The sequence below is a fragment of the Podarcis erhardii genome (genome assembly GCF_964252035.2).
Source record: "Podarcis erhardii genome assembly, chromosome: 8".
In the NCBI taxonomy this organism is placed as follows: Eukaryota; Metazoa; Chordata; class Lepidosauria; order Squamata; family Lacertidae; genus Podarcis; species Podarcis erhardii.
This window is the reverse complement of record NC_138499.1, coordinates 39,917,402-39,944,234: the sequence shown is the minus strand read 5'-3', so window position 1 is coordinate 39,944,234 and position 26,833 is coordinate 39,917,402. Positions and strand designations below refer to the sequence as shown.

The 26,833-nt window shown below is 40.8% G+C and overlaps 2 protein-coding genes across 4 annotated transcripts in view; one reads left to right on the top strand and one right to left on the bottom strand.

The window, feature by feature from the left end:
* ATP6V1H (ATPase H+ transporting V1 subunit H) overlaps window positions 1-22,277 on the bottom strand; it is a 33,556-nt gene extending 11,279 nt beyond the window's left edge. Inside the window, exons 1-9 of the mRNA XM_081874469.1 lie at window positions 22,152-22,277; window positions 18,903-19,026; window positions 16,248-16,350; window positions 13,844-13,933; window positions 11,039-11,152; window positions 9,524-9,628; window positions 8,584-8,625; window positions 2,132-2,229; window positions 358-550 (exon numbers count right to left, since the gene is read on the bottom strand). Of these exons, the coding sequence (XP_081730595.1) occupies window positions 358-550; window positions 2,132-2,229; window positions 8,584-8,625; window positions 9,524-9,628; window positions 11,039-11,152; window positions 13,844-13,933; window positions 16,248-16,350; window positions 18,903-19,006 (849 nt within the window). The 5' untranslated portion in view covers window positions 19,007-19,026; window positions 22,152-22,277. The remainder of the gene's footprint in view (window positions 1-357; window positions 551-2,131; window positions 2,230-8,583; window positions 8,626-9,523; window positions 9,629-11,038; window positions 11,153-13,843; window positions 13,934-16,247; window positions 16,351-18,902; window positions 19,027-22,151) is intronic.
* Window positions 22,278-22,314: 37 nt separating this feature from the next.
* RGS20 (regulator of G protein signaling 20) overlaps window positions 22,315-26,833 on the top strand; it is a 46,147-nt gene continuing 41,628 nt past the window's right edge. For 2 of the 3 annotated variants that reach the window (XM_081874767.1, XM_081874772.1), the window contains exons 1-2: window positions 22,315-22,397; window positions 26,366-26,777. In XM_081874767.1, coding sequence (XP_081730893.1) covers window positions 26,667-26,777 — 111 coding nt within the window. In that variant the 5' untranslated portion in view covers window positions 22,315-22,397; window positions 26,366-26,666. Of the gene's footprint in view, window positions 22,398-22,711; window positions 22,731-26,365; window positions 26,778-26,833 lie in introns of those variants that run through there. The other variant, XM_081874768.1, reaches the window with a different exon arrangement.

Here is a 26,833-nt window from a genome sequence, read left to right as displayed (position 1 = left end):
TACCACATTTTGCTAGCATCTTTACTGTTCTGTATCAAGAAGATGACATAGCATACTGAGGAGTGTTCAGACATCATCCTAGTTTTATGTGGATGGACTGCAGAATGTAAATTTTTACCTTTGCACAATAGCTAGTTTCTGTATACACACCTCTTATATCTAGGAAAGCAGAAGGCATTTTCAGTCTTCAAGAGCAAGAGCAAAAACAGTCAAGGAGGGTGTGAGGTAGTGCCAGTGGGAAATGTGGCCTGAGGAAAGTCCAGAGAGCCACAGAGGCCCAAAGGGCTGCATTTGGCCACCAGACCTAAAGCCCCCCACCCCAGTATAAAGAATTTGTAGTCTACATACTTCACTCACCCGAAATGCTGCAAGAATGATCCTAGTGACTTTCTCTTTTACAGACTCCTGAAGGATGTCAGACAGGACTGGGACAATATTATAACGCCGCAAATATTCACACATTTGAGGACTGAATGCCAGCAGCCAGATAGAGAAAATCATCTGATACTGAAGCTGGAAACCGCATTTGTTACTCAATACTCCCATGATACTAGAGAGCAGGGATAAAGCATAGTAAACATACCATTAGGCAGCTGCTCACTATCCTATAATTCAGAATGTAAATCTTCACTTCCAGACACGTTGAATTTGTAAAAGAAAAGCCTTTCACAAATATACTTCCATACAAATTAGAGAGACACTAAACAAATTAGCAAACACTAAACAGCCAAACAATAGAATGCAATTTAGTCTGACAGGGGTAGGGTAGGGTAGAGTAGAGTAGAGGAGGGAGCAAGGGAGCAAAGCTCAGTTACTTTATCCACAGCAGAGGTGAAATCATCTGCTGGAACAACAGGGTATCTGATGGACCCTCCTTGCTCCAGCAAATGAACAAGGCAATACTGAGATTGCAGGGTTTCACTGTTGTTGTTGTTGTTGTTTTGTGACAAATCAGAATACAGAGGAAGTCTCGAAATGAGAGAAATAATCAAGCAGAGCCTGGTATTGCCTTCCTTTTCTTTGACAAAGTTCCTACTTCACAACAGGAGTTCAAATGGTAACAATTCTTTACAAGATGGTTTGCATTTCTAAGTGAAAGCTAAAGGTTACATTTTAACTGGCTTAAGATCTTTTGTTAAAGTGGAATGTGTTTGAAATCTGAACCTGTATACACTGATGTATATAATGGTGCTTGCTATCGCAAAACAATGAAATTATAGTCATGCTAGCCCTAATAAAACTACAAATTATGCTGCCAGAATTTTTGAAATTTCCTTGGGGCCTGTATATGGGCTGCTGTGATAAAACTTCAAAATTTACCACTGCATCTCTGAGCATAGTTAAAGGAACTTTTGGAATAGGGTTTGCTAACATTTCACCCTCCATATGGCCACCATCCCAAACCACTAGCCATGTTGGCTGAGGAATTGGAATTCAACAACTTCCCAAGAGCCACAGATTTTCCTTGTCTCTCAGAATAGAATCAGTCTTTCTATCGCATGACTGCTAAGTTTACTCAGTAGCTATGGTTACGGACATCTACATGCATTCTTGAGCAAAATTACAGAAGTCCATACTACATACACAATTGCAGTAACTGAAGTTATATGCACTGTGCAAACAAAGTGTTCTTTAAAAATATCATGGACTCTCATCAAGGGACTTATTTGGAAAGTAAACAGAATTTTGTGAAAGAATCCAGTCCGCTCACAGAACAATACCAAGAATTATCTAGGAAATAGAACTACAGTCATACCATGGAAGCTGAATGGAATCTGTTCCAGAAGTCCGTTAGACTTCCAAAATGTTCGGAAACCAAAGCACAGCTTCCAGTTGGCTGCAGGATCGTCCTGCAGCCAATCATAAGCTGCAGAAGCCACGCCAGATGTTCAGCTTCCAAAAATCATTTGAAAACCAGAACACTCACTTCCGGGTTTTGTTCGTTCGGGATCCGATTTGTTCAGGAGCCAAGGCATTCGGGATCCAAGGTACGACTGTACAACACTTTTAGATCTGCAAACTTATCCTAAGGACTCTTTTAAGAGCTCAACAGAATGCATAAGTCAGGAGGAAAACACTTTCATCATGGATATAGTAGAAGCTCATCTTTTTCTGTACAACAAATACTCACCAACTAACTCCATCTGATTCGACCCATGCAAAACGGTATTCATTGACCCTGAGCATCAACTGCAAGCAGCCGGCGACACACTGGACATATTGCGAACTCTACATGAAAGAAGAATACACCATTACAAAAAATACATATAGCCTGTTGTTGCACTGGAAATAGGTAAGTGTGAGAACAACTGAGAAGTCTCCAATTATCACTGTCTCTTTTACTGTAACAAAAGCCAGCCCACTGCCATCAGTGCCTGTTGTTATTCCAAAGTTGTGTTTAGTCACTAAGGCTAACAACATTCATGCCACGAGTGCTAGTTAAGTGTCCTTAGACAGAATCAAATTCAAATTATCAAGTCAATAATCAGTTTATTTACCAGGGCTCTCACTTAGGTGGCTATGAGATCCCACACTTCAACAGCAAAAACCTAGCCAACACTGAACAAAAGCATAATGTTATTGTTAACATATTCTGCCTGATTTCCATATTTCCCCTCTGCTCCCAAGTAGGTCTTTTATTAGATGCCTAATGAAAAATACAGCAAATGGTCAGTACACGGGGAACCAGTGTCCTCCTAAAGTTCCCCTATTCTTCAATTCCTCAGAGTTCCTTCCTTCCTTTTAAAATTCCCTCATTTTCCCTAGCTTTTAGAAAAGTTTCCCACCTCTTCCTATATAGTTTCAGAACAACTATAAGTGGCAATTATTTTCTTGGATAATTATTTGTTATATATATTTTTGGTTGTGTGGCTTTCCCCCACTCAGCTGTTTGAGAACAATTTGGTAGGCTTCTGTTGTGTTTGCATGTGTGTGCAGTGGTACCTTGGTTCTTAAATGCCTTGGTACTCAAACAACTTGGAACTCAAACACTGCAAACCCGGAAGTATCCGGTTTGCAAACTTCTTTGGGAAGCCGAACATCCTCAGTTTTGAGTGCCACACTTCTGTTTTGAGTGCCACACTTCCAATCTGAGTGTTATGCTGAGGTCTGTCTGTTTTTACTATTTACCGTATTTTGTTTTTGCAGCTCTTTTGTTTTTGTGACTGTGTGGAACCCAGTTGAGCTACTGATTGATTGATTGATTGATTGTGTGACTGCAGTACATTGATTATTGTTTTCATTTTATGGATCAATGGTCTCATTAAATAGTAAAATTCATGTTAAACTGCTGTTTTAGGGGTTGTTTTTAAACGTCTGGAACGGATTAATCCACTTTGCATTACTTTCTATGGAAAAGTGTGCCTTGGTTTTGGAACGGACTTCCGGAACAGATTAAGTTTGAGAACAAGGCACCACTGTATGTAGCACTCAGAACCTGGTGTCCTACAGATGTTGATGGACTACAACTCCTATCACCCCTGACCATTGGCCACAGTGGCTGTGGCTGATGGGAGTTGTAGGCCAACAGCATCTAGAGAGCACCACAGTGGCTATCCCTTCCCCCGAGTCCAAAAGACAGTACCTTCACTTGCTTTCTAGAAACATAGCTCTATTGGTCTGTTGTGCTAACGAAATCCCTTCTATATACTTAATTGAGAATAACTGCACCAACCCCAGTGGGGCTTACTTCTGAGTTTGCCTTGTTAGGATAGAGAATTCTAATCAGAGGCAGCCACAGGGGAAACTGAAGCAGGGCAGCCTTCATTCCAGATGAGTTAAATCCATCGCTTCACCCAACATCAGCTTTGGCTCCACCCCAACTGGCCTGGGATCCCTGACAGATTATCCACAGGGCAATGCAGCCCGTGATAGAAAAAAAAAGAGGTTGCCCATCTCTGACACAGAGCAAAGTCAGTCTTTTCAGAACAATATCTGAGTAACAACTTTTCAAAGAATATAAATGAAATGGAACAGAAACAAATAAACATTAGCCCAAGCTACTACTGAATGCAGTTCACTGTCAGGTTACTCCAACAACATTATATAAAACAATAACAACAGGAATCCAAGGACCTGTAATTCAATAGATTATGTGTTCATTTGAAAGCATCGCCTCTATTCCAAACTTGTATCCAACCAACTATGGAACCCGGGGCAAATTTGTAAGGCTTCAACTGCGTTGTCAAACTGCATCAAAGCAGTTACAGAACTGCATTGTTTTACAGCACAATTCACAAACTCCTACTCTCTTTTCAAAGTCGTCCTTGAACTTGCAGCGAGCAGCCTTGACATTTTCAGAGAAAGAGAATCACACAATATACAGTAATCAATGTTTATTTTGCTATGAATACAGTAGCTAGGAAGCTGAAGAACTGCTTCTTAACCTATGTAAACACGACAGAAGGTATGTTATCTCTAATAGGTATGTTATCTCTGCATTGTGAAAAACTTTAATAAAAAAACTTATTAAAAAGAAGAAGATACATTATCTCAATGTAAAGGATACATGCTTTTCTGTATACCTGAAGGAGCGTCTCTACCCCCATCGTTCTACCTGGACACCGAGGTCCAGCACCGAGGGCCTTCTGGCAGTTCCCTCACTGTGAGAAGCCAAGTTACAGGAAACCAGACAGAGGGCCTTCTCGGTAGTGGCACCCGCCCTGTGGAATGCCCTCCCACCAGATGCAAAGATAACAACAACTACCAGGCTTTTAGAAGACATCTGAAGGCAGCCCTGTTTAGGGAAGCTTTTAATTTTTGATGGATACTGTATTTTAATATTTTGTTGGAAGCCACCCAGAGTGGCTGGGGAAGCCCAGCCGGATGGGTGGGGTATAAATAAATTATTATTAATATTAATATTATTAATATTATTTCCTTCTCTACACTTAGATTCAAAGTTTGAAAATGCATGTGAATAAGACCAACAGGGTTCAATTTTCTTTACACCTCGAAAAATGCTCCTATTTAAAGCATAGTTATAAAGGTAAAGGGACCCCTAACCGTTAGGTCCAGCCATGGACGACTCTGGGGTTGCAGCACTCATCTCATTTTACTGGCTGAGGGAGCCAGTGTACAGCTTCCTGGTCATGTGGCCAGCATGACTAAGCCGCTTCTGGTGCACCAGAGCAGTGCACGGAAACACCGTTTATTTTCCCGCTGGAGCGGTACCTATTTATCAACTTGCACTTTGACATGCTTTTGAACTGCTTGGTTGGCAGGAACTGGGACTGAGCAACGGGAGCTCACCCCATCGTGGGGATTCGAACCGCCAAACTTCGGGCAAGCCCAAGGCTCAGTGGTTTAGAGCACAGTGCCACCCGCATCCCCTAAGCAAAGTCATAAATAACCCCAAATCACCGAAACCAACATCCTTCCTGTATTGCATCAGCAAATAGCAGAAAACCAAAATCACTGGTAGTATTCTCTTTTTTTTTTTTTAATAATTTTTATTAAAGTTTTCCAATTTAAAACAAATTAAATCCAATTTATAATCTTTTTCCAATAACCAGGACTTCCCCTCCCCTCCCCCTCTTGTCTTCCAGTTTAACAAATCAATTCAACAAATTCTTATCCCCAAATTACACTTATCGTCAATAACCCAATTTTTCGAAAATTCCCATCCCCTAAGATCGACCTAATTCCCTTCCACGAGTTCCCCCCCTTCAAGAATAATGCAGATAAAAATAAACAAGATAAAAAATAGTTTTGCACCCTTTGGATCCCAGATTTCCCTCCCCCCTTTCCCGGTTGCGTTCTCAATATCCCTCAACATCTGATATCTTCCTGGGGTTCCCACATCTCACTAACACTGGTAGTATTCTCACATTCTTTATTATCCATACAAAACACATGTGGAAATAGGATCAAAAGCTCCAACCAGATATAGCCCCCTTACTTTTCCTCATAACTAGTAGACTGTCAATATTAAAAACTTCCCGATACAGGGCTGCCTTCAGATAACACTTAAAACTCTTGGGTGGCACATCAGACTAGCATGAGGAGTCCAACCTTCCATGCTTTTCCATTCATGATTCCCAAGCACACAAATCCTAAGAGACCTGGACCACTATGGAAGTAGTGAGAATTTCAAATCATTCCCTTTGTCTTGCTCAACTGTTCTGGATAGAACTGTCTCAGGAACACGCCTTGGCTTGGCAGCAAGCCTTGTAAACAGTTTTTTTTTAAACAAAAAGCTGGAACATCTAAGAAAGCTGCCATCACTAAAAAAATAAAAGTGAGTAACCCTTTCAGATTTTTTGACCCTCCTTGCATTTGTTTTTATTTATTTTCCTATAAACCAGACCCTTAGGATCCTTATGGAAGGCAGAAAATACATTTTAAACAAATAAATAGAGGATTTTCAAGCTAATCCATAACTGAGAGTTCACCAATCTTTTCCCCAAACCCTTCAACACATAGTATAGTATTGCAGGTGCCACATTTACGAAAAAAATAAATTATGTTTAATTACATCCAACCATATGCAAATTAAGTGCAGCAGAAATTGTGTTTTTAATACATCTCCAGAGCTGCCCATTTATCTCAGGTTAGTCTCCATAAACTGCTTCTATAAAATAAAACCTCAAGCTAAACTGATGGAATGCAAAGAGTTGCTTATTTACTGCATTTATATCCCTGCTTTTTCTCCAAGGAGCTCAAAGTGGCATACATGGTTCTCCCTTATGAAGTAGGCCAGGCTGAGAGGCAGTCACTAGCCCAAGGTCACCCTGTGAGTTTCGTAGAGTTGCCTGGTCATTTGAGGTGCACATCAACTCCAAAACCCCTCAGATTGTCAACTGTCAAAGAAAGACTTAAGTTGACTCAGTATTCATTTAAATAAGTTGAACAGGAAATTGAGTTAAAATCAGCTTCCTTTTACCCATTTTGGAAGCTGAGTACTATTGTTTTAAACATTCAGTTATTCCCTCCCTTCAACCCTGTGCCCCAGGATAACTGCACAGCTATTACATGAGTCCCTACTGATAATAAATATTACACCTGATTACATTTCTGATTCCAAGAACATTTGGTATAGCCTGAATTGTTAGGAATGTTTTTATTTCTTAGAGACATCAAGTGGCAATACTGAGCAGTACAGCTTTTGAGATAAATGACATTTTACAATTGCTTTCTGAAGCATCTGCAGCTTAATGGACTGCTAATCCGTGAGAATTATAATATTAACGTACCTAACAAGTATTCACAGAAGGAAATGGAGAGAGTAATTTTTAGCACAACAATGTTCTCTGCAGAGCTCTATTTCCCCTCCAAATTTACTGTGCCAATGGATAAGAAACACTTGTTTTATTTTTGTTAACTACAGAACTGTCTTCTCCAGATCAAATCTCATAGAAACTTCCTGCAATATCATCAACAGAATAGTAACCTGCGAAAGCTCAACAGCTGGGCGAGGCTGGGGTCACAGGTTGCAGTTTTACAGTACAGATACCCAGAGACTGAGCCAAACCTATACCTGGTTTCATTACTTTAAAAACAACCACTCCACAACTGTGGGACTGCTCTCTTATCAAAATATAAGCTAAACAAATAAGATCTTCATAAAGGATAAAATATTATTGCACGTATAGTTTCACCCATTCAATGCCATCATATCGTAGTGATTGTCCAAAGATGGATAATATTCCTGTGGGATCTGACAGTGCCACATGCTTAGGATCACCCTGAAAACAATCGTGCCATAAATCCAAGACAGAAAACTGGTGGCCCTCCAGATGTTGCTAGATTATAAATCACATCTGACTGGGGTTGATGAAGTTGGAATCCAGCAACATCTGGGAGGACCACAAGCTCCTCATCCCAGCTGTAGATGATCAAGGAGCTGGCTGTAGAGATTTACAAGACAGAGAGATCCTGGGAAGAAACCTCAGACTCAGAAGCGGATTTGAACTATTATTCAAAGTCTCTATTGCTTTATTGGCCAGAGAGTCAAAGGTCCTTGGGAAGCTGAAACCCATTGCCCGGCCTCCCAGGAAGAACATCACGGCATGGGGAAGACCAATCTATTGGTCAGAAATGGAACAGCTGCATGGATCTTTCCCTCTCAGAAAACATTCTGCTCCAAGTGCCAGCTGCCCTAGTACTGTAGAAACCAAAGAGGTGCATGCTCTGGCCCCATCCATCAGCCAGAAAACTAAGGGCTGTTGAATTGTGGGTTGGTGTGCACGTCCCAGTGAACTCTGAGTTCATGGGTATCACCCATTGTTTGTAAACTGCGTTGAGAGTACAAATCTTCTAAATTAATATATTTGGAAAATACATTTCAACCCAGGTTAATAGACGAGCCTTCCTAGCATCAGTGTCCCACAAGATACAATACTCTGGGCTGGATCCAGATAAACAGTGCAATCCTAACGATGTCTATGCAGAAGTAAGTCCTATGAAGTCCACGGGGCACACTCCAAGATATGTGGAGTTAGGACTGCAGTTTAAGTTAGTCATGCTTTAGTTCCTTTGAAATCAATGGGACATGGTAGTCAGGGCCAACATCTCCCACTAATTTGAGTGGAACTAGCCCACTGTATCAAGAGAAAGATTAACAAGTTATGCAGAGATACTTACATCTGTTCCAGGATCATTAGCACTACCACTGCTGCGTAGTTTCTAGCACGGAAAGGAGAAAGTTACATTTAAAGATTCGCAACAAGACAGCCCTTATGTACAAATCTACACATATAGCCTAATGAGAGAGATATATACATATATTTATTTTCCTACGCGTGACTGAATTGGAAATAAATTTCCGACCATCCCCTAAATATTGCTCACAAGGGTGGCAGTTAGTCACACATCTGAGGTGACTCCTATTCTGCTTCCAAATGGTTGGCCATGGCACATTGGCTCCCACTATCCAAAAGGGGAAATACTTTATTCTCTTTCAGCACTTCCCACATTTGACTCGGAGCATAGCCACAAAGTACCAACATTTCAAGCCAAGTAATTAGCATTTTCTGTACATTGCTACGCTTCAGTACATTTAGATATTCTGCACATTTGAAGTATTTAATCCTCTTACATTAATGAACTTGAAAAATGCTTAATTGGCCGAGTGTTTCAATAAAATACGTGTAATAGGGAATTTAGCTCCCTCAATATATATCTGGTAGCACACAAAGCAGCCAAAATATATCCTGCCCCAAGAGCCTGGCCACTGTAATACACACTGTAGGAAAAAGTTCCAATAACTTAGTATGTACAATTCCCCACACACTACTACTCACAAAAATCAGGTAAAGGACATTATTCAGATTTAAATGCATTTACTGATTTGAATTTAAGAGCTCATTGGGGCTTGCACAGGAGAAGTTTGTCGTGCAGCATGAGCTTAAATCATGATTAAATACAAATAGTCGAATTTGTAGATCTGCCAAATATACCTGTTTATAAACACTGCAATATCACCAGATCCCAACCTAGTGACCTCCAAGTGTTTTGCCGTACAACTATCATCATTCCCCAGCTGTTGGCCAAGGGGAGCTGCACTAGACTATAATATAATTACCTGTGAACTAAGCTGGGTCTTTATCCAATTGAAATAATAATTTAAATCGCTGCCTTCCATCAGTTCTCTTCCCCAAGCTGCTAGCTTAGCAATAATTCTGGCTGCCTGAAATAAAGTGCAGAAAACATAAACTCAGACACATATTATCATAGATTTTGCAATAACATCAACGGATACAGCAGGGGAGCCATTGTTCAGCGGTAGCACATACACCTTGCATGTAGAAGATCCTGTGTTCAACTTCCTACATATCAAAGCAGAGATGGGAAAGATTCTTTTGAAACACTAGAGAACCACTGGCAGTCAATGTCAAGACAGTACTAAGCTAGGGCTGCGGGTGGCGCTGTGGTCTAAACCACTGAGCCCCTTGGGCTTGCTGACCAGAAGGTTGGATGTTCCCAGCTCCTGCCAACCTAGCAGTTCAAAAGCACGCCAGTGCAAGTAGATAAATAGATACTGCTGCAGCGGGAAAGTAAACGGCGTTTCCATGTGCTCTGGTTTCCGTCATGGTGTTCTGTTGCGCCAGAAGCAGTTTAGTTATGCTGGCCACATGACCCAGAAACCTATCTGTGGACAAACACTGGCTCTCTTGGCCTGAAAGCAGATGAGCGCCACAACCCCATAGTCGCTTTTGCCTGGACTTAACCATCCAGGGGTCCTTTACCTTTTACCTTTTTACTAAGCTGGATGGACCAGCAGTCTGACTTTGTATAGGGCAGTTTTCTATGTTCCTAAATATTACTACCTTTTAAACAGGAGCATTACAATCTAAGAAGGTTAGTTGCATCCAAAGAAGAGGGCTGCAGTTCATAAACACTTATGCCATAGTAAATTTGTTGGTCTTTAAGAGCCACAAGACTCTTGTGACAAGACAATCAAATAGCATAACCCCTCTATCACATCATCTCTCAAGCTCTTTACTGATAATAATATATGACTGCCTTAAAATGTATTTTATTGCTGGCTTTTGATTAGCTAAACATTTGGAGCCTCTTGCCAACCTGAGGAGCAACAGCATGAAAGAGAGGGGCGAAAAGGGGCATTAGAAGAAAAGGCTAGCAGTTTAAAAAAGAAAGAAAACCTAGTCATTAGTTTATATTTATGAACTGTCCCATTCTAAAGGTTTGGGGAAAGAGAGAGGTTGAGCATTACAGCTAAATCTAATAATGTTCATGTAAAACTAAGTCCTTTACCCTGGTCCTGTTTAAATCAACACTTCAAACAAGGTGACACTGATGGGTCATACAGCACGTCCATATTGTACTCTGGCTTGGTCTCTGAAAATTTTATAGTCAGATAATGCAGGAATACTGCTAGGAATGGCTTCCTTCCATGGAAAACTTAAATACCATACTTTAAATAAGGCTGTTGTGTTGTTAATGGACAATTTATATAACCCTTAATTATAAAGTACTGACAGGACATTGATATTGAAGGTCTAATAAATCTGTCCCAAGTTTTGCAACCAAAGGTTCCCGCTCAAAACCAGGCTATTTGGCTGATCGGAAAGCTTACCATGTGCACAGTGAAAAGATCTTGACGATTCAACATTGGAAGGAAATAGGACCATGCAGTGTTCTTGCCGCGTTTTGCATAGTCAAAGAAAATACTAACACGTTGGTGGTTTTCCTGCAAGCAGCATAAATGGAAAGGAAACACAGTTAGAAAACAGACGGAGACAGTTTTATCCTTGGGGCACTTGGAGATCAGCTGAGATTCTTGATGCTTAATTTTACAAGCATAGTTGAAACATAGTTCTATATAAACATAGTTCTATTCTGTATGGATTGTTTTCACTTGCATATGTACACTGTATTTTTTAAATAATAATTTTTATTAAGTTTTCAATTTTACATTTCAAAATAAGCATTTTACAAACTTTAAAATATTAATTGACTTCCCTTCTCCTTCCATGGTTCGTTTTACGTATTATACATTCCTGCATATTTTACTATAACCATTCAAAACAGTTTTCCACTTTTAGATCCATCAAAAATTATTTACTCTGTTGAATTTATCTTAGTGCTGCCGGCGTTCTCAGCTGTATACAGTTATTTTCCAAAAAATCAATAAATGTTTTCCACTCTTTTTTAAATATTTGTTCTTCTTGCTTTCTTATTCTGTGTGTTAAATCTGCAAGTTCTGCATATTCTGTCAACTTAAGTTGCCAGAGCTCTTTAGTTGGGACCTTGCTCACTTTCCATTTTGGGGCTAACAAAACACAGGCCGGAGTTGTTGCATACATAAATAACCTTTTCTGACACCTAGGAATCTATGTCAAACAGGACTCGGGATTTTTTTTGGGGGGGGGAGGGGAGTAGTTTTAAACATTTTTTTTCCAATTCATTATAAATCATTTCCCAATATACTTTTACCTTTTTACATGTCCACATGTGAAAAAAGGTTCCCTCCACTTCTTTACACTTCCAATACGTATCTGATTCTGTTTTATAAATCTTAGCCAACCTACTCAGAGTTAAATACCACCTATGAAACATTTTCAAATAATTCTCTTTCAATGAATATCATGCAGTAAATTTCAGGTCGCTTTTCCAAAGTTTCTTCCAGAGATTAAGATCTATATTGTGTCCTATATCTATTGCCCAGTATGCCACTGAAGCTTTAACAAGCTCGTCTTTTCTTTCCCATTCCAATAAAAAACTATACATTTTAGACAGAAGTTTATTCTTATTTTGTAAGAGTTCTTTTTCAAATTGTGAGCTTTGGTCCAGAAATCCATTCTTTCTATTTAATTTAAACATGCTGTATATCTGGTGATATTGCAACCAACCCATAAGTCGGCTCCTTAAGTTTTCAACTGATTTCATTTTGGGGTCGTCGTCCCCTGTAAAATCCAGCAGTTCCCTGTAAGTCACCCATTGTCTGCCAATGCATATGCACATTGTTGTTGAAGCTGCTTCATGAACAGACTTCTGTTGAAAAGTGGTCTTTAAATGTTGTAAGCAAACAAAACTAGATGCTGGACTAGATGGATTGTTATTTGATTTTGCAAGCCAGTTTTGTGTTCCCCCTGCTTTGGAGAGGATTCATGCTTCTGGCAGGAGATTTGAGGCCCCTACCTGTTCTGACTCATTATGATTCTTTCACTCTCAGCTGAAACTTTTCAGGTGATATGCTTGCCCAGAATATCAGCACAATGTGTTAATTTAAAAGTAATTTGGTACAGCAGCCCAAGATCTGCCTGTAAGTGCACTTAAGAGATGCTGCCTGAGCTTGTATAATCACCATGATTCGTGCTAAGCATGTCTTATTTTAAAAATGTAATTGCTACAAATCTAAAATATTAGAACACATTAAGGTAATTTTGCACTATTCAGAACAAAATGTATTGTTAAAAAAAATCAAAAATCAAGGAGGTCATCGGGCCGATAAAAGATTTGTTGCCAAGCAGACAGAACTGGCTTGTGCATGTACATGGAAATCAAAGAAGTTATGCATACGTCCAGTGAGAAATGCTTTGCATATTTCATGCAAAATGTATTTTTCTTACTTCCTTTGAAGGGGAGAAACACATCAGCAAATATACAGCATACCTGTGATAATAGCGCCACCACCAACCACAGCTTCCCTGACCACATGTACCACAATGTTTTATTACCCTGCTACTCCCCTCCTTACAGAGGCAATCAAAGCAACTAACAGAATTCAAGAAATAGACAGAATTAAAATATTAATCCACATAATGAATATCATAAACAAAAAACTACGGACAGCCTAAGAAAAGGCTTAGAGTGTCAACAGACAAACTTAAAACAGCAATAAAATGAAAAGTTACTCCCCTAATATTTGACTGTTCAAGATAAAATGGATAAGTGGGCTCATTATTTATATTTGATTAATGATGATCTTATACAATTTACGCTATATGCAATGGATAAAGTGCTGTTCTGTAGGATGTAGTCGGGAATGTTAATAAAAATAAATGCATATCTCTGTTGGGGTTTTTTATTTTTGAAAAAGGTTAACTGATTCATCTATTAATGGTTTCAGCCACACTTGTTCCAAGCTGTAAATGCAATCTTACTAACTGTATCAAAGGTACTTTCCACAAAGTACAGAGTGCAGGCAGAACCTAGCAGATGTTGATCACAGAAAGCTTATTCCACAAGGCAATGCTGCTCCGCCACCGCTGATCATTTCAGCAGATAAAGCACACAAGCTCCACTAAAATCACTAAAGGCCACTTGGTGCCTTGCAAACCAATTTAAAGTGGGAAGCAAGCAGAAAGCTGTCTGCACTGAAATGAGATACCCACATACCAACAAGCACTGGAAATGGGGGGGAAACCAATTAACTTACCTGCAGCATATCATCCACCATTGTTAAAATGTACTGAACCGTTTGTTCCTTGGAGATGTGAGTCATGAGGTTTATGAACGTTTTAGCGCACTAGGGAGGAAAGAAGTAATCCAAAGAAAGTTAGAATTATTCGCAAGTGTTTTCATTCTTATTTTCATTTGGCAATTTTGCAAGCACAGCCTGTGTGAGGAACACTGAAACAATCCAAAGTTGCTTCACTGTAATAAACACAAGCATTGGGAAACTCCTCCCCAGCCTACTACTATTTCACTGGCTGCATTCATTTAATCAGCAGTCCAAACAGAATTTGGCAATGGGTTATTGACTGTTTCCTCTAGAATATAAAGGTATGCTGTGTTTAATGCATGCCCTGCAGACACAAGGCCACAGATTAAGAGAACAAGACACAATCCCATAAAACAAAGCAGGTGGTAATAACCTTTGTCCTTCCAGTTGTTGCTAAATGGCATCTCCCATAATCCCTGTCCGTGGGCCATGCTTGCTGGGGCTGATGGGAGTTTTAGTTCAGTAGCATCAGGAGGACAAAAAGCTCCCCACACCTGAAGTTAAGGTCTACTATGGTTTCTAACAGGCACAAAGGGGAGGCAATAATGAAGACATTTATGTATGCTGAGCCTCACTAACTTCAACAAAAATGTGCAAAACTGCCCGTTATACTTTTCAAAATTAACTAATCTGGGAGTGGGGGGAGATTGATTTTGTTCCTAGTCTGAACAGGAGAAGACCTATTCATAGGGCAAGTGCTCCAACATAGGGTTGCCCTATGTCCGGAATTTCCCAGACATGTCCTGTTTTTTAGGGGGGGGGCAGTATGCCCCTCCAGGCAGAATTTGGCACTGTACTTGAAATGTCTGGGTTTTGGGGGAAGGGGTATTTATTGGGGGAGGGGTTGGAGGGACACATGCATGCCACCGAAGCATGGAAGAGGGCAGGCACTGTCCGGGAAGGTCATTTTCAAAATATGGCAACCCTATCCAACAACAGAAGACACGAAGACACAGGGGTCACGAAGAGTCGGACATGACTAAACGACTAAACAACAACAACAACAACAATCCAACAACAACTACAGCATTAAGAGGAGTACTTATACAAAGTGTGCCTATACTTTAACAAGCAACTTTAAAAAAATATTTACAATGGCTGTAGTCAGAGATGTACAAGTGTCAGTATACTCGTGCAAGAAGGTTTTTGAGTTGTTTCCTTCTCACTGCAGCCCCAACTTCCCCCAAAGCTGCTCTGCATAGCCAAGGCACCCTCTGGAACAGTATGGGGTGGGACAGAGAAAGAAGGGAGTTGCAAGAAAGGAGGCGGCAAATTGCCAGGCAAGGCTGGGAAACTCTTCCTGAAACCCTGCAGAGCTGTTGCCAGTCAGTGTAGATAACAGTGATCCAGATGGACCAATGTTGCAGCTCAGTATAAGGCAGTATAACCCAGTGCCCTATGGCACCCTAAGCCACATTCTCTAAGCACCAAATGTGATTCACACTAGCATGCAAACGGCAAGCAGTTCAACTACACTTTTGGATCAGTTACACGAAAAAATCTGACTGCAATAGCAGAACCCATAAAATGCTCAAAAGGAGGACTGCATATTCAAACAGCGGTCTAAGGCATTCTAACATGACCTATGGACTCTGGTGAAACTTCCATGATTTATTTTGCCTTGGGAAAACCACACCTGGAATACTGTGTCCAATTCTGGGCACAACAATTTAAGAAGGATATTGACAAGCTGGAACGTGTGCAGAGGAGGGCAATCAAGATGATCAAGGGTCTGGAAACCAAGGTTTATGTGGAACAGTTGAAGGAGTTGGGTATGTTTAGCCTGGAAAAGAGGAGACTGAGAGGAGATATGATAGCCATCTTCATATATCTCAAGGGCTTTCATATGGCAGAGGGAATAAGCTTGATTTCTCCTGCTCTGGAGGGTAGGACTCAAACCAATGCCTTCAAGTTACAAGACAGGAGATTCCAACTAAACATTGGGAAAACTTTCCAACAGTATGAGCTAATTGACCATGGAACGGTCTCCCTCAGGAAGTTGTGGACCCTCCTTCCTTGGAGGTTTTTAGGCAGAGGTTGGATGGCCATCTACCATGGATGCTTTAGTTGAGATTCCTGCATTGCAGGGGGTTGGACTATATGACCCTTGGGGTCCCTTTCAACTCTACAATTCTGGCTTGCATTATTTATGCTTCTTGTCATCATACTCAATGGCAGAAAGTGCGGAAGGCATACGGTTAATTCACCAGGACATTTTCACAAATGATCTATGAAGAAAGCTGGCACAGAAGCAGAAATATAGATGACAAACTTTTAAAACCAGAATGCCAAAGACAAAACAATCCTAGGAGATTGCCCCAAAGAGATGCTGGGTTACCTGGTTGCCTTCATTTTTAATCAATTCTTGTTTCTCTTCTGGGCTCCTTTTCTGCTCGAATTTTTGAATAAATTCACAGTCTTCTGCTGAAATCATCTGCCCTCTAGCAAGGAAAACAAAGCTTTAAGGACTTCCTGTGCTATCATTGTTTTACTGCTTGTAGATTTAACAGAATATATCCTGCTGTTCAAAAAAAAAATTTCCCTAGGTGCTAATGTAATAATTTCCTACAGTGACTGTTTACTGAGCACACTTATCTTTCCAAACATACTAAATAAATTTGGAGCATATACTGTGTTTAGCCCAAGAGCATGGATGCTGTCCAAAGCCATTATCTTGCAAGGAAAAGGGCAGTGAAGACCCCAGTGTATCTTTGACGATTCAAAAGCTTCTATGGAGCCAAGGCTAATGGAATTTTTGACTTTTTTTTCCTTGAAGCAGTAAACCCCAACTCCATGCCTAATCATAAACTGCTTTTGAAAGGTCTACAGTAGTACCTCTTGCTACAAACTTAATTTGTTCCGAAGGTCCATTCTTAAGCTGAAACCGTTCTTATCCTGAGACGCGCTTCCACTAATGGGGCCTCCAGCACGTGATTTCTGTTCGCATCCTGGGGCAAAGTTCGCAACCAGGAGCAGCTACTTCCGGGTTTGCGAAGCTTGTAACCTGAAGCATTCGTAACCAGAAGCGTTTGTAACCAGAGGTACCATTATACTTAGTTTCATAAGAACCTAAGAACAGGCCTGTTGGATCAGGCCAAATACTCTTGTACAGTCTACAAGAACAGCATAAAGTTGACCATGTTTTGAGTAAACTGTTTTCAAGTCTTTATACCATTGGGTCTGATTTGGAAGCTCCAGCTAATGTAGACTGCAGCAGCCAGATTACTTTTTACCTTTTCTGATTAAGAATACTTGACACCATCGTTAAAACAGCTGCAATGGCTGCCCATCTGCTACTGAGCCTGGTTCAAGGTTCACGTATTGATTTACAACTTGAATCCAGGATACCTCAGGGTTCTCCTGAAACTTTATATCCCAGCTTGATCACCAAGATCATCTACAGGACCATCTTTGGTCATTCCCTGAGTTGTCAGGCTCATCTGACAACAATGAGAAACTGAGCCTTTAGTTTCCACCAGTCCTGTGGGAAATCCTGCCAAATAGTTCAATGGGCACCTTTTGTGCCAGCTTTTAAACGCCTGCGGAAAACCTTTCGGTTCCAGCAGGCCTATGAAGGCAGTTAAGAGTACATCGTCTACAATGGTCAATTGACATGTGTTTTTAATTTCTCTTTTGCTCTTAACTTGTTCTTAAATGTTATTGTTTCATTTTATGTTTATACACTGTTGTAAAGCACTGTGACATATTTTTTATGACACCGTGGTATATAAACATTTTGATAAATAAATAACTGATTCAGTGTATTTTTATGTAACATTAACACATATTGGGTAAACCACAGGAAATCATCTATTGATTGTGAATTTCAATGTACTGTACTATTTTGCCTTCCCTTAGCAAAAATAGTTAAAAGTTAATTAGCAGACTGCTTAGAAAAGATCATCAAGCCCAAAGAAAAAACCCTTATTAAAAATATATGTTTTTAGATTCCAATATCATATTCATTCCTACAATTTCAGAATAGTAACTAGTCCTGGACACTGGTAACAATGAATAAATAAAGATTCTTAGACAGCAGTCCTACATCTTTCGGTTCCCCAACACCCTGACAACTTTCCAATGACAGACCAACATAATTCCAAGGCCATGAGGAAAAACAGCTGCTGATTAGGGATAAAGAACATGTCCTAAGTGATGTTATTCATATATTATTTTTTTTAAAAAAAGCCCTCTTGCAGTCAGTCAGTGACACAGTAACTTGTGATTAAGTTTTCCTTTCAATTATAGATTTTCCTTGCAAGAAGTGTAGTTCTTCTGTTCACATGAAGTAGTAACAGTCATTTTTTTCCCTTTGCAATATTGAATTTGATCAGGCTGTAATCTCATTACTATTATTGTACAATATAATACTGTTCCAATTCTGTAATTATTTCATCAGACAGTGCCTGGCGAATATTAGGTGTTTGCTTTCCTGTGAATTTCACTGGTATTGTTTGTGAATTAATGAATCAAATGGGGGGGGGGATAGTAAGTGAATGTGGCCACAACTATTTAGACATTCCAGCCCACCCTTTGACCTGGCAATGTTCTTTTGCGCTGGTTAAATTCTTCTTTGTGATCTCTTTGTATGTCTTCTACAAACCAACATGCACTTATGAGCAATGGAGCTCTGGGAGGCTTTTTTGTGTGTTGTTAATTATGTAGTTAAATGGCAGAAAGCAATCTTAAGGATAGTGGAATTCCTCAACAAATTGGCATTTTAAAAACTGGATTTTGCCAGACTTCTGAAAAAGTTTATGAAAATTGTTAGGAAAAAATGTTTCTATCAATCATATCCATCCATGGAACCCTAGCCTTATTTGTTTTAACGAAATATCATTTCTGGTAATAACAGTTAATTTCCACAAACTCAGTATTTTCCCAGTTCTCCTAACAGCATGCAAGACCTTCCATGAGCATAAAAACTGTAACTAGTTTAGAAGCCTAGAGATATATACTCCTTCTGGGAACCTGTGCCCAGATACTAACTTACTGGAGATATGACTGCCAATTCACTTTGTTGGCCCGAACCTCAGCAGCTTTGGCAGCAATGATATTGGTGGGGACAGCAGCATCTACAGCACCCCGGATATCCATTTTTATCTTGATTTCAAAACCTGTTAAGAAAATAAAGGCTGCTATCAGTTTACATTGAACAAAGTGATTTCAAGAGTTTGAAACTGTGTTTATAAAGCTGCTAAACCTACAAGAAGTGACTATACTTCATCCAAAAGTTTAAACCCCACTGACTTAAAAAAAGAATTAAGCATGTACTTAACTTTTTAACATTGAAATTAATGAGGTTTACAAGTCTGTATATTCCACGGGATTGTTCCAGGTGCAGGCATTTGCGTACCTTATTATTTGCTTATTTTCTACAGTTGCTCACTGAAGTCTATTCTGCATACACCTCAATTTTCCAGGCATTATATATTATGCTATCCTGACTGTACACTGATTTGGAATCAAACATCCTCTAACATTTTTCTTTTTAAGTCCAAGGCCCACATAGTTGCAGAAGTATTACAGTAATATATACAACATGATTAGCTTTGAAAAGATATTCATGCAATACATAAAGCAGTTTTGAATATTCCAAACTTAGGCTGGGGTGTTTTTTGGCAATCCACATAACTTCCCTTACCTGTATGATATAGGAGATGGCAGGCAGAGACCACCCCCTCCCACAACAAGGTATTAATCCACTCCTTGGCCCAGCCAGCTGTCCCCTCTCTGCTAGTTTTTTATCAGCCGGGGTGGTGGGGAGCAGGGGTCCAGAGTACAAGCAGGCGTTCTGACCAATCCAAGCACCTTGTCAATATCCTCAAGCCTTACCAACTGAAAGTCATCCAAAACAACAGGACTAGACAGTGCTCTGGACACCCCTTGAGGGTTATCTGCTGTAATAGTGGAGTCAAGATCCCAGTGGATGTAAGCGATGTTTTGCAAACAAATCACTGCAAGCTACCATCAGTTCTATCACCTCCTTTGGGAGGAAAAGCTCTGTTGGACAGCACAATGAGGATGCAATGGAAAGCCTAAATCTCAACAGGAAGTGATCTGACCTGACAAGAAGTGATGTCAATATCCCTCACTTTCAGATCACCTTCTTCCTGCTCAACCAAGAAAATAGGGACTAGAGTGTGACCTGCCACAAGCGTTTGGACAGCCCCATGCTCGTCATGGCAGCCATGAAGTCCTGATCCACCCCAGAGCTGACAGCTTCAACATGGATGTTGAAGTCCCCCAACATCAGCAATCTGGGAGTCCTCAGCACCACCTCCAAGATCAGCTTTATCAGTTCAGACAGGGAGACTGCTGGGCAACGAGACAGACAGTAAACCAGCAGAATCCCTAATCCCAAAGTCAGGAACACACATACTCTAGATTCAAACACACACACACAACTCGAGAGAGAGCTTGGAGAGAAAGAGTGTTCTCGCTTCTCACATTCGATCAGCTCTGGGTCAGGGCAATCCCCCCCCCCCCCCCGAGGTAGCAGCTACTTTGTGGAACACTCTACTTAGAAAAGTTTGATCACCTCCTTATCTCTTGAAGAATTATTCCAACCAAGCTAAAACAATTAATTCAAAAAATCCTTCCCAGTGGGATATAGCTCCTTTGATGCTGGGTATTTTTTATTATTGTATTAGGATGGAGTGGGGCTTATCACACTTTTATATTTACTTTGATAGTGCTAATTCATTTTAGAAAAGTAAATAAATCAACAACAACACAAGAAACAATGTGCAGAATGCCCTTTCATTTATCATAAACTATTCAGTGTTATGTGACATGGGCATTGTTCCAGAAAGGATCTGCACATTTGAGACTGTAGATTTCTTGCCAAATAAGGTTCAGTCTGCTAACAAAACTCAGTTTCATTTTTGAGACAAACAGTTTCTGGTTCGGGCAGCAAGTAATTTTGACCAGCAGCTAAGGATTAACTTGAGTTCTACCTCCTGTGACCTATAACCAATGTCACTTCCCCTTTCTAGCTAAGGGGTAACTTTCCAATTTTTCAACCCTATACAGTACACCCTTCCTAGCTGTAAGCACAAGTTCAAGCATGACAAGATTGTGCTGCATGAACAAGATTGCACTGCACATCATCCTAAAGTGATACTTTTTTCTTTTCTTTTTACAGAATGGAAGTATAGTTTGAATACCAGAATGTATGACCTTCACCACTTCTGCTTTCTACTTTCTTAGGGGGTGTCTGGCCTAGTCCAGCTCTGATGCCAAAACAAGCTGCCTGAGTTTTTAATGCATTAAATCATTGTTAGGGCAGAACTCTCCATAAACATTAGATAACTCAGCCTGACTGAACCTGTTCAAACTTCATCAGGACCATTTGCCTACACACAAAATCCATATAAACTGTTTCCTCCCTTCCACTGGAAACATGCAATGACTGTTATTGGATGAAACATTTCCTTCTGCCCTCTGCGTTAGTGTCAACAAGATCAAGTCTTACCTCAGATGAAGGAAGCTGAACAACCATTTTTCATTCTAGCATACAACCTAAGTGCACCTATATGTACTCCAAAAGTCATTAGCAGTACTGGTATGATTACAAGGAGCACAAACATTTAACGAAGTGGTGAGAGAAAACCTAATGGTTCAGTAAGCTCAAGGACAGCAAGATTCAGAAAAACAAAGCTCTTATAGAAAGACTGAAATAACTAGACAATTCCCATTCCAAGATCAGAGTGGCCCTGGGCTGTTTTGCTTTTTTTAAATATGTGTAGAAGCATCTCCATCTTGGCACTTATTTTAGTGGCCTTTCTGCACCACTTAAAGAACATCTAGCCCTATAGCTGAGAGTACAGGAGAGCAATCAAATTCATGGATTCCAAGACTAGCAAAGACTGGTATTAGTCACAACAGCAAGGGGGTTAAAAAGCCAGAACCTCAGTAATGCCTCCCAAGTACCAGAGCCTGGAGGTAATAGAGAACCACCCTGCTCTGCTTGTGACCTTCCCCGCGGTATGGAGATAATCACTCGCCGCTTAAACAGATGCTGGGAATCCGCAAGAGCTTTCCTAGCTGAGAGTATTTTGCGTGGAGCGGGTACGTGGGTAGCCCGGGAGGCGAGAACGGGGCGGCCTTCCGTGAGTTCCAGCTGAGTCTCCGGGGCAGCGCGCAGCTTCCTTGCCAGCTTCCCGGTGCCCACCAGCCCCACCCCAAGGCCTTCCGCTCCAGCCCCTGTCCCGCTCCCGGGGCTGCAGGCCTCACTTACTTCCCTCGCTTCGTAGGCCGGCGATGAAGTCCCCGGAATCCGCAGCAGCAACGGGTGACCCAGACTCAGCAGCTAAACAGAAGAGGGACAGCCGAGGCTCACGGTCATGTGACTGCGCTCAGCTGACAACAACAGCGGCCGAGATAGGGCGACGCTACGGGTCCCGGGAAGGCACCGTTCGCGAAGCGGGAAACGTTAGCCAAAAGAGGAGGCGGGGGACGCCGCGAGGGCGAGCGTGCTGGGCCGGTACGTTAGAACGCTGTGTAGACGCAACTTTTATTTTCAGCGTCACAGAACGCTTTTCTTTTTATTTTCTAACGTTATTGGAGGGTTAATGGGAGAGTTTTAAGAGAGCATTTGCAGGCAGCTGCGATAAAACAATCATATAGCCTGGTCCGTGGCAAGTTTAGTAACGCAATGACCTCCAATGCACTCGCCCTCCCCGCAGCGCGCGCACGTACACAAACATAGAACTTTGATCATCAAGTTCCAGCTTGTCCATACAGTATCCTTATTAAATTGTGGCGCCCAGAACTGGACACAGCATTCCAGGTGTGGTCTGACCAAGGCAGAAAAGTGGTACTGTTACTTCCCTTGATCTGTTACTGTTACTTCTGTTGATGCAGCCTAGAAGAACATTAGCTTATTTTGCTGTTGCTGCATCACACTGTTGACTCGCGTTCATCTTGTGGTCTATAAGGCCCCTAGATCCTTTTCACGTGTACTACTGACAAGCCAGGGGTCGCCCATCTTATATTTGTGCAGCTGCTTAAAACCTGACATTTTTCCCTAGTGAAATTCATTTTGTTAGTTTGGGTCTTGTTCTCCAATCTGTTAAAGTCATATTGTATCCCAGTTCTGTCTTCTACGGCAGACAGAAATGGGAGCTCCTCCTCCCATTTTGGTATCATCTGCAAATTTGATGAGCACCCCCTCAATTCCTTCTTCCAAGTCATTTATAAAGACGTTGAACAATAACAAGCATCTCACTTGTCACTTTTTTCTCCATCAGTGAGTAGTCTTTGGGTTTTGGTCAGTCAACCAGCTAAAAATCCACCCAACAGTTACATTGTTCAGACCACATTTTACCAGCTTCTCTGCAAGAAGATCATGGGGGACTTTGTCAAAAAGCCTTACTGAAATAAAGATACACTACATTCCCAGCCTTTCCCTGATTCACCAAGCTTGTAATTCTGTCAAAAAACAAATGAGATTCGTCTGGCATGACTTGTTTTTGAGAAACTCATGCTGGATTGTAGTAATCACAGCATTCTTTTCTGAGTGCTCATATACAGATCTGTTCTAGGACTTTTCCTGGTACAGTGGTACCTCGGGTTACAGACACTTCAGGTTATAGACCCTTCAGGTTACAGACTCTGCTAACCCAGAAATAGTACCTTGGGTTAAGAACTTTGCTTCAGGATGAGAACAGAAATCGAGTGGCGGTGACAGCGGGAGGCCCCATTAGCTAAAGTGGTGCTTCAGGTTAAGAACAGTTTCAGGTTCAGAACGGACCTCCAGAATGAATTAAGTTCTTAACCCGAGGTACCACTGTATTGACATCAAGCTAACTGGTTGGTAGTTACTTGGGTCTTTTACCCCTTTTGGAAGATGGGGACAATATTTACCTGTCTCCAGTCTGCAGGGACCTCACCTGTTCTCAAAGAATTCTCAAAGGTTATAGACAGTGGCTCTGAGATTACATCTGCAAACTCCTGTATTCAGTGCTTTTTTCTGGGGGGACGCAGGGGTACACATACCCCTAAACATTTTATGAATCTAAGTCTGGCCTCATTGAGGGGCAGTATTTCAATATGAGTAGGAATAATAATAATAGTAATAATAATAATAATAATTTATTTATACCCCGTCCATCTGGCTGGGTTTCCCCAGCCACTCTGGGCAGCTCCCAATAAAATATTAAAAGCTTCCCTAAACAGGGCTGCCTTCAGATGTCTTTTAAAAGTAGGATACAGTGATACCTTGGGTGGCTGGAGAAACTCAGCCAGATGGGCGGGGTATAAATAATAAATTATTAAATTATTATTCTAGAGGGTTAATGTGTGTGGGGGGGTGGTAAGGGTGGTGGTGAGATGACAATCCAGCCAGATGGGTGAAGAATAAATAATAAAATTGTTATTACAGTGGAACCTTGGTTCTCGAACAGCCTAGTTGACAAACAAATTAACTCACAAACACTGAAAACCAGTTTTCGAATGTTTTTCTAGTGTTCCGGTTTTCGAACGTTTTTCAGAAGCCGTACCAATTGGAAGCCGCACCTTGATTTTTGAACATTTTAGAAGTCAAACGGACTTCTGGAACGGATTAAGTTCAAGAACTGAGGTACCACTGCATTATTATTATAGCTGTGCATCCCATTATTTCAAGTAATAATAATAATAACAATCCCTCTTGTGCATTTTGGAAAGTAAATGTTCAAAATGGAAATAAAAGGCCCACAATACACAAAGAGCTCTCTCTCTGTTTCTCTGGATTGCACCTAATTCAGTGAGACTAATTGCCAGGTACAGGGTTGCAATCAGACAGAGTATCAGTCTTCAAATGACATATTTCAGTTTTATGTAATGTAAACCAAGGGCACACCTTCCGGTGGGAACTGCTAACATATGGAACAAAACTCAATAATATGATAATTTATTATTATTATTACAGAGAAAGCAAAAGTTCAAATACTTTCACCAAACACAAATTGCAATTTAATGAGATGAAACAATATTCCGTATTTCCTGATGTATGCCTTCATATGTTTTCATTTGATTACAGTATATGACAAAACATCAACAGTTCTCAAGCTTCGTTTTGCTGCTGTAGCTGCAGGTGTTTTACTTCCTGGGAAGGCAATCACTTGGGTTGTCTGGCTTGCTAAACCTACTGCCACTAAATTCCAATTGCGCACATGGTGCTCTCCTGCATGCACATGTTCTTCCACATCACTTTCTCCCATGTGTGTTATCGGGGGGGGGGGGTAGACAGGGCCTTGAGGGTAATCCCCACTTGTGCAGCTGATCTGCTTGTGCAAACAAGACTCCCCCTTCATCTCCACTCTTGCAGCCGGCTGTTCAGTCTCCAAATCTGCTCCAGGGAGTTAGCGGCCCTCTAGAGCAAAGTATGGAGAAGGCTGAAAAGGAGAGGAAGGGCAAGACTGGTCACTTTTGCTGGCATGATCTTGGATCTCACCCAGAATGTATAAAATAACTTGGGGTCAGCCCATCTGTTAGTCCCCACCCTTCATGGTGTTAAGGGTGCCAACAGACTTGACTTATGCAAGGATCTGGAACTTGTGGCTCTGCAGGAGTCACTAGACTACAGCTCCCACCATCCTTGACCCAATGGCATGCTGGCTTGGAGCCCAACAATATTTGGTAGGCCACAGGGTAGCCTGTCTCTCTCTCTTTGGTTGAAGTCCAGCACAACCCCCACACTACCATGCAGCCTCCTGTACAACATAATACATAAAAATGCACAAAATATATAAATCACTCTCAAAAGCTGAGCTAACAGGGATTTTGTTCTGCAAAACATAATGTCTGCGAAAGACTGTGCTGCTGTAATTAGATTATAGCAAGCACAGAACAGAGCGAAACCAAAGGCCACCAATTTGTCACAAATATAATTATGAAAGTATTGCTGACAGACTAAAGTGGTCATATCATTAACAGGTTCTAATGAATGAATCCATTATGACAATTTAACCTGGTTTTCATTCTGTAGTCTTCTGCTCCCACCTTTAGGCAGAATGGATGATGGATACATATAATTTAAATGGTGTGGTTTAATGCAACCGGTTAATCAGGTCTTATTTGTAGAGAGAGAAAGAGAAATTGTTTTTGTGATATTTAAGCTAGGATCAAAGACCTATTAATAAGCTACCTGAAGTTTCTCAGTGTTCACTTATATTGCTAAAGTCACATTTCCATTTAGACTGGAAGGATTAGTTAAATCAGTTGGCTACTCTGTGATTGACAAATACCACTGGTCTAAGTTGGACTCAGCAGTTCAGTGTCACGTTCCAATCCCTGTGGAACTGTGTCATCCTTATGCCTAATCTTTTCTGTACAGGACTACACGTAAAAACCAATTCACTGAACAATGCTGCTTTGCTCTCAGTGTTAATTGTCACGGCTACAATGAGTTTAGATGCTTCATCAGATATTCTGTATCAGGATTCATTTTTCTTCTTGTTGTTGTTTTAGAATCTTTATCAACTTGCAATCACCAAGCTAAAGCAATCCACTAATACTTGGACTAATACTTTGTGGAATTCAAAGGAGCTGCACAGACAACAGATAATCCTGTTTGCCCTCCCAGCTGTAAGCAGTGCAGGAAAGATTGAATAAACTTCAAGAGAATCAGATACTTGTCCCATTGATTCAAGGAGAAGTTAATCTTACGCTGCTTTCATTTGCTTCAGTGTCTGGATTTGAAGTATATTTTCTATAAAAAAAAACCTGACATTTTCCAAAGAAAACGGAGTGTGGAATTGGATTTAGAAATATGCCCTTTTATGACCTATCAGTGTGGAGGCAATATGTATTTTCCTTCAGGACACAGAGCACAAATACAGAAGATGAAAATGAAGACACCACAGCTCAGCTGTTTTTCAAGGTAAGAAAAAGTTTGGGATAATGAAAAGAGAGGGGCAATGAGTTAAATTAATGCTG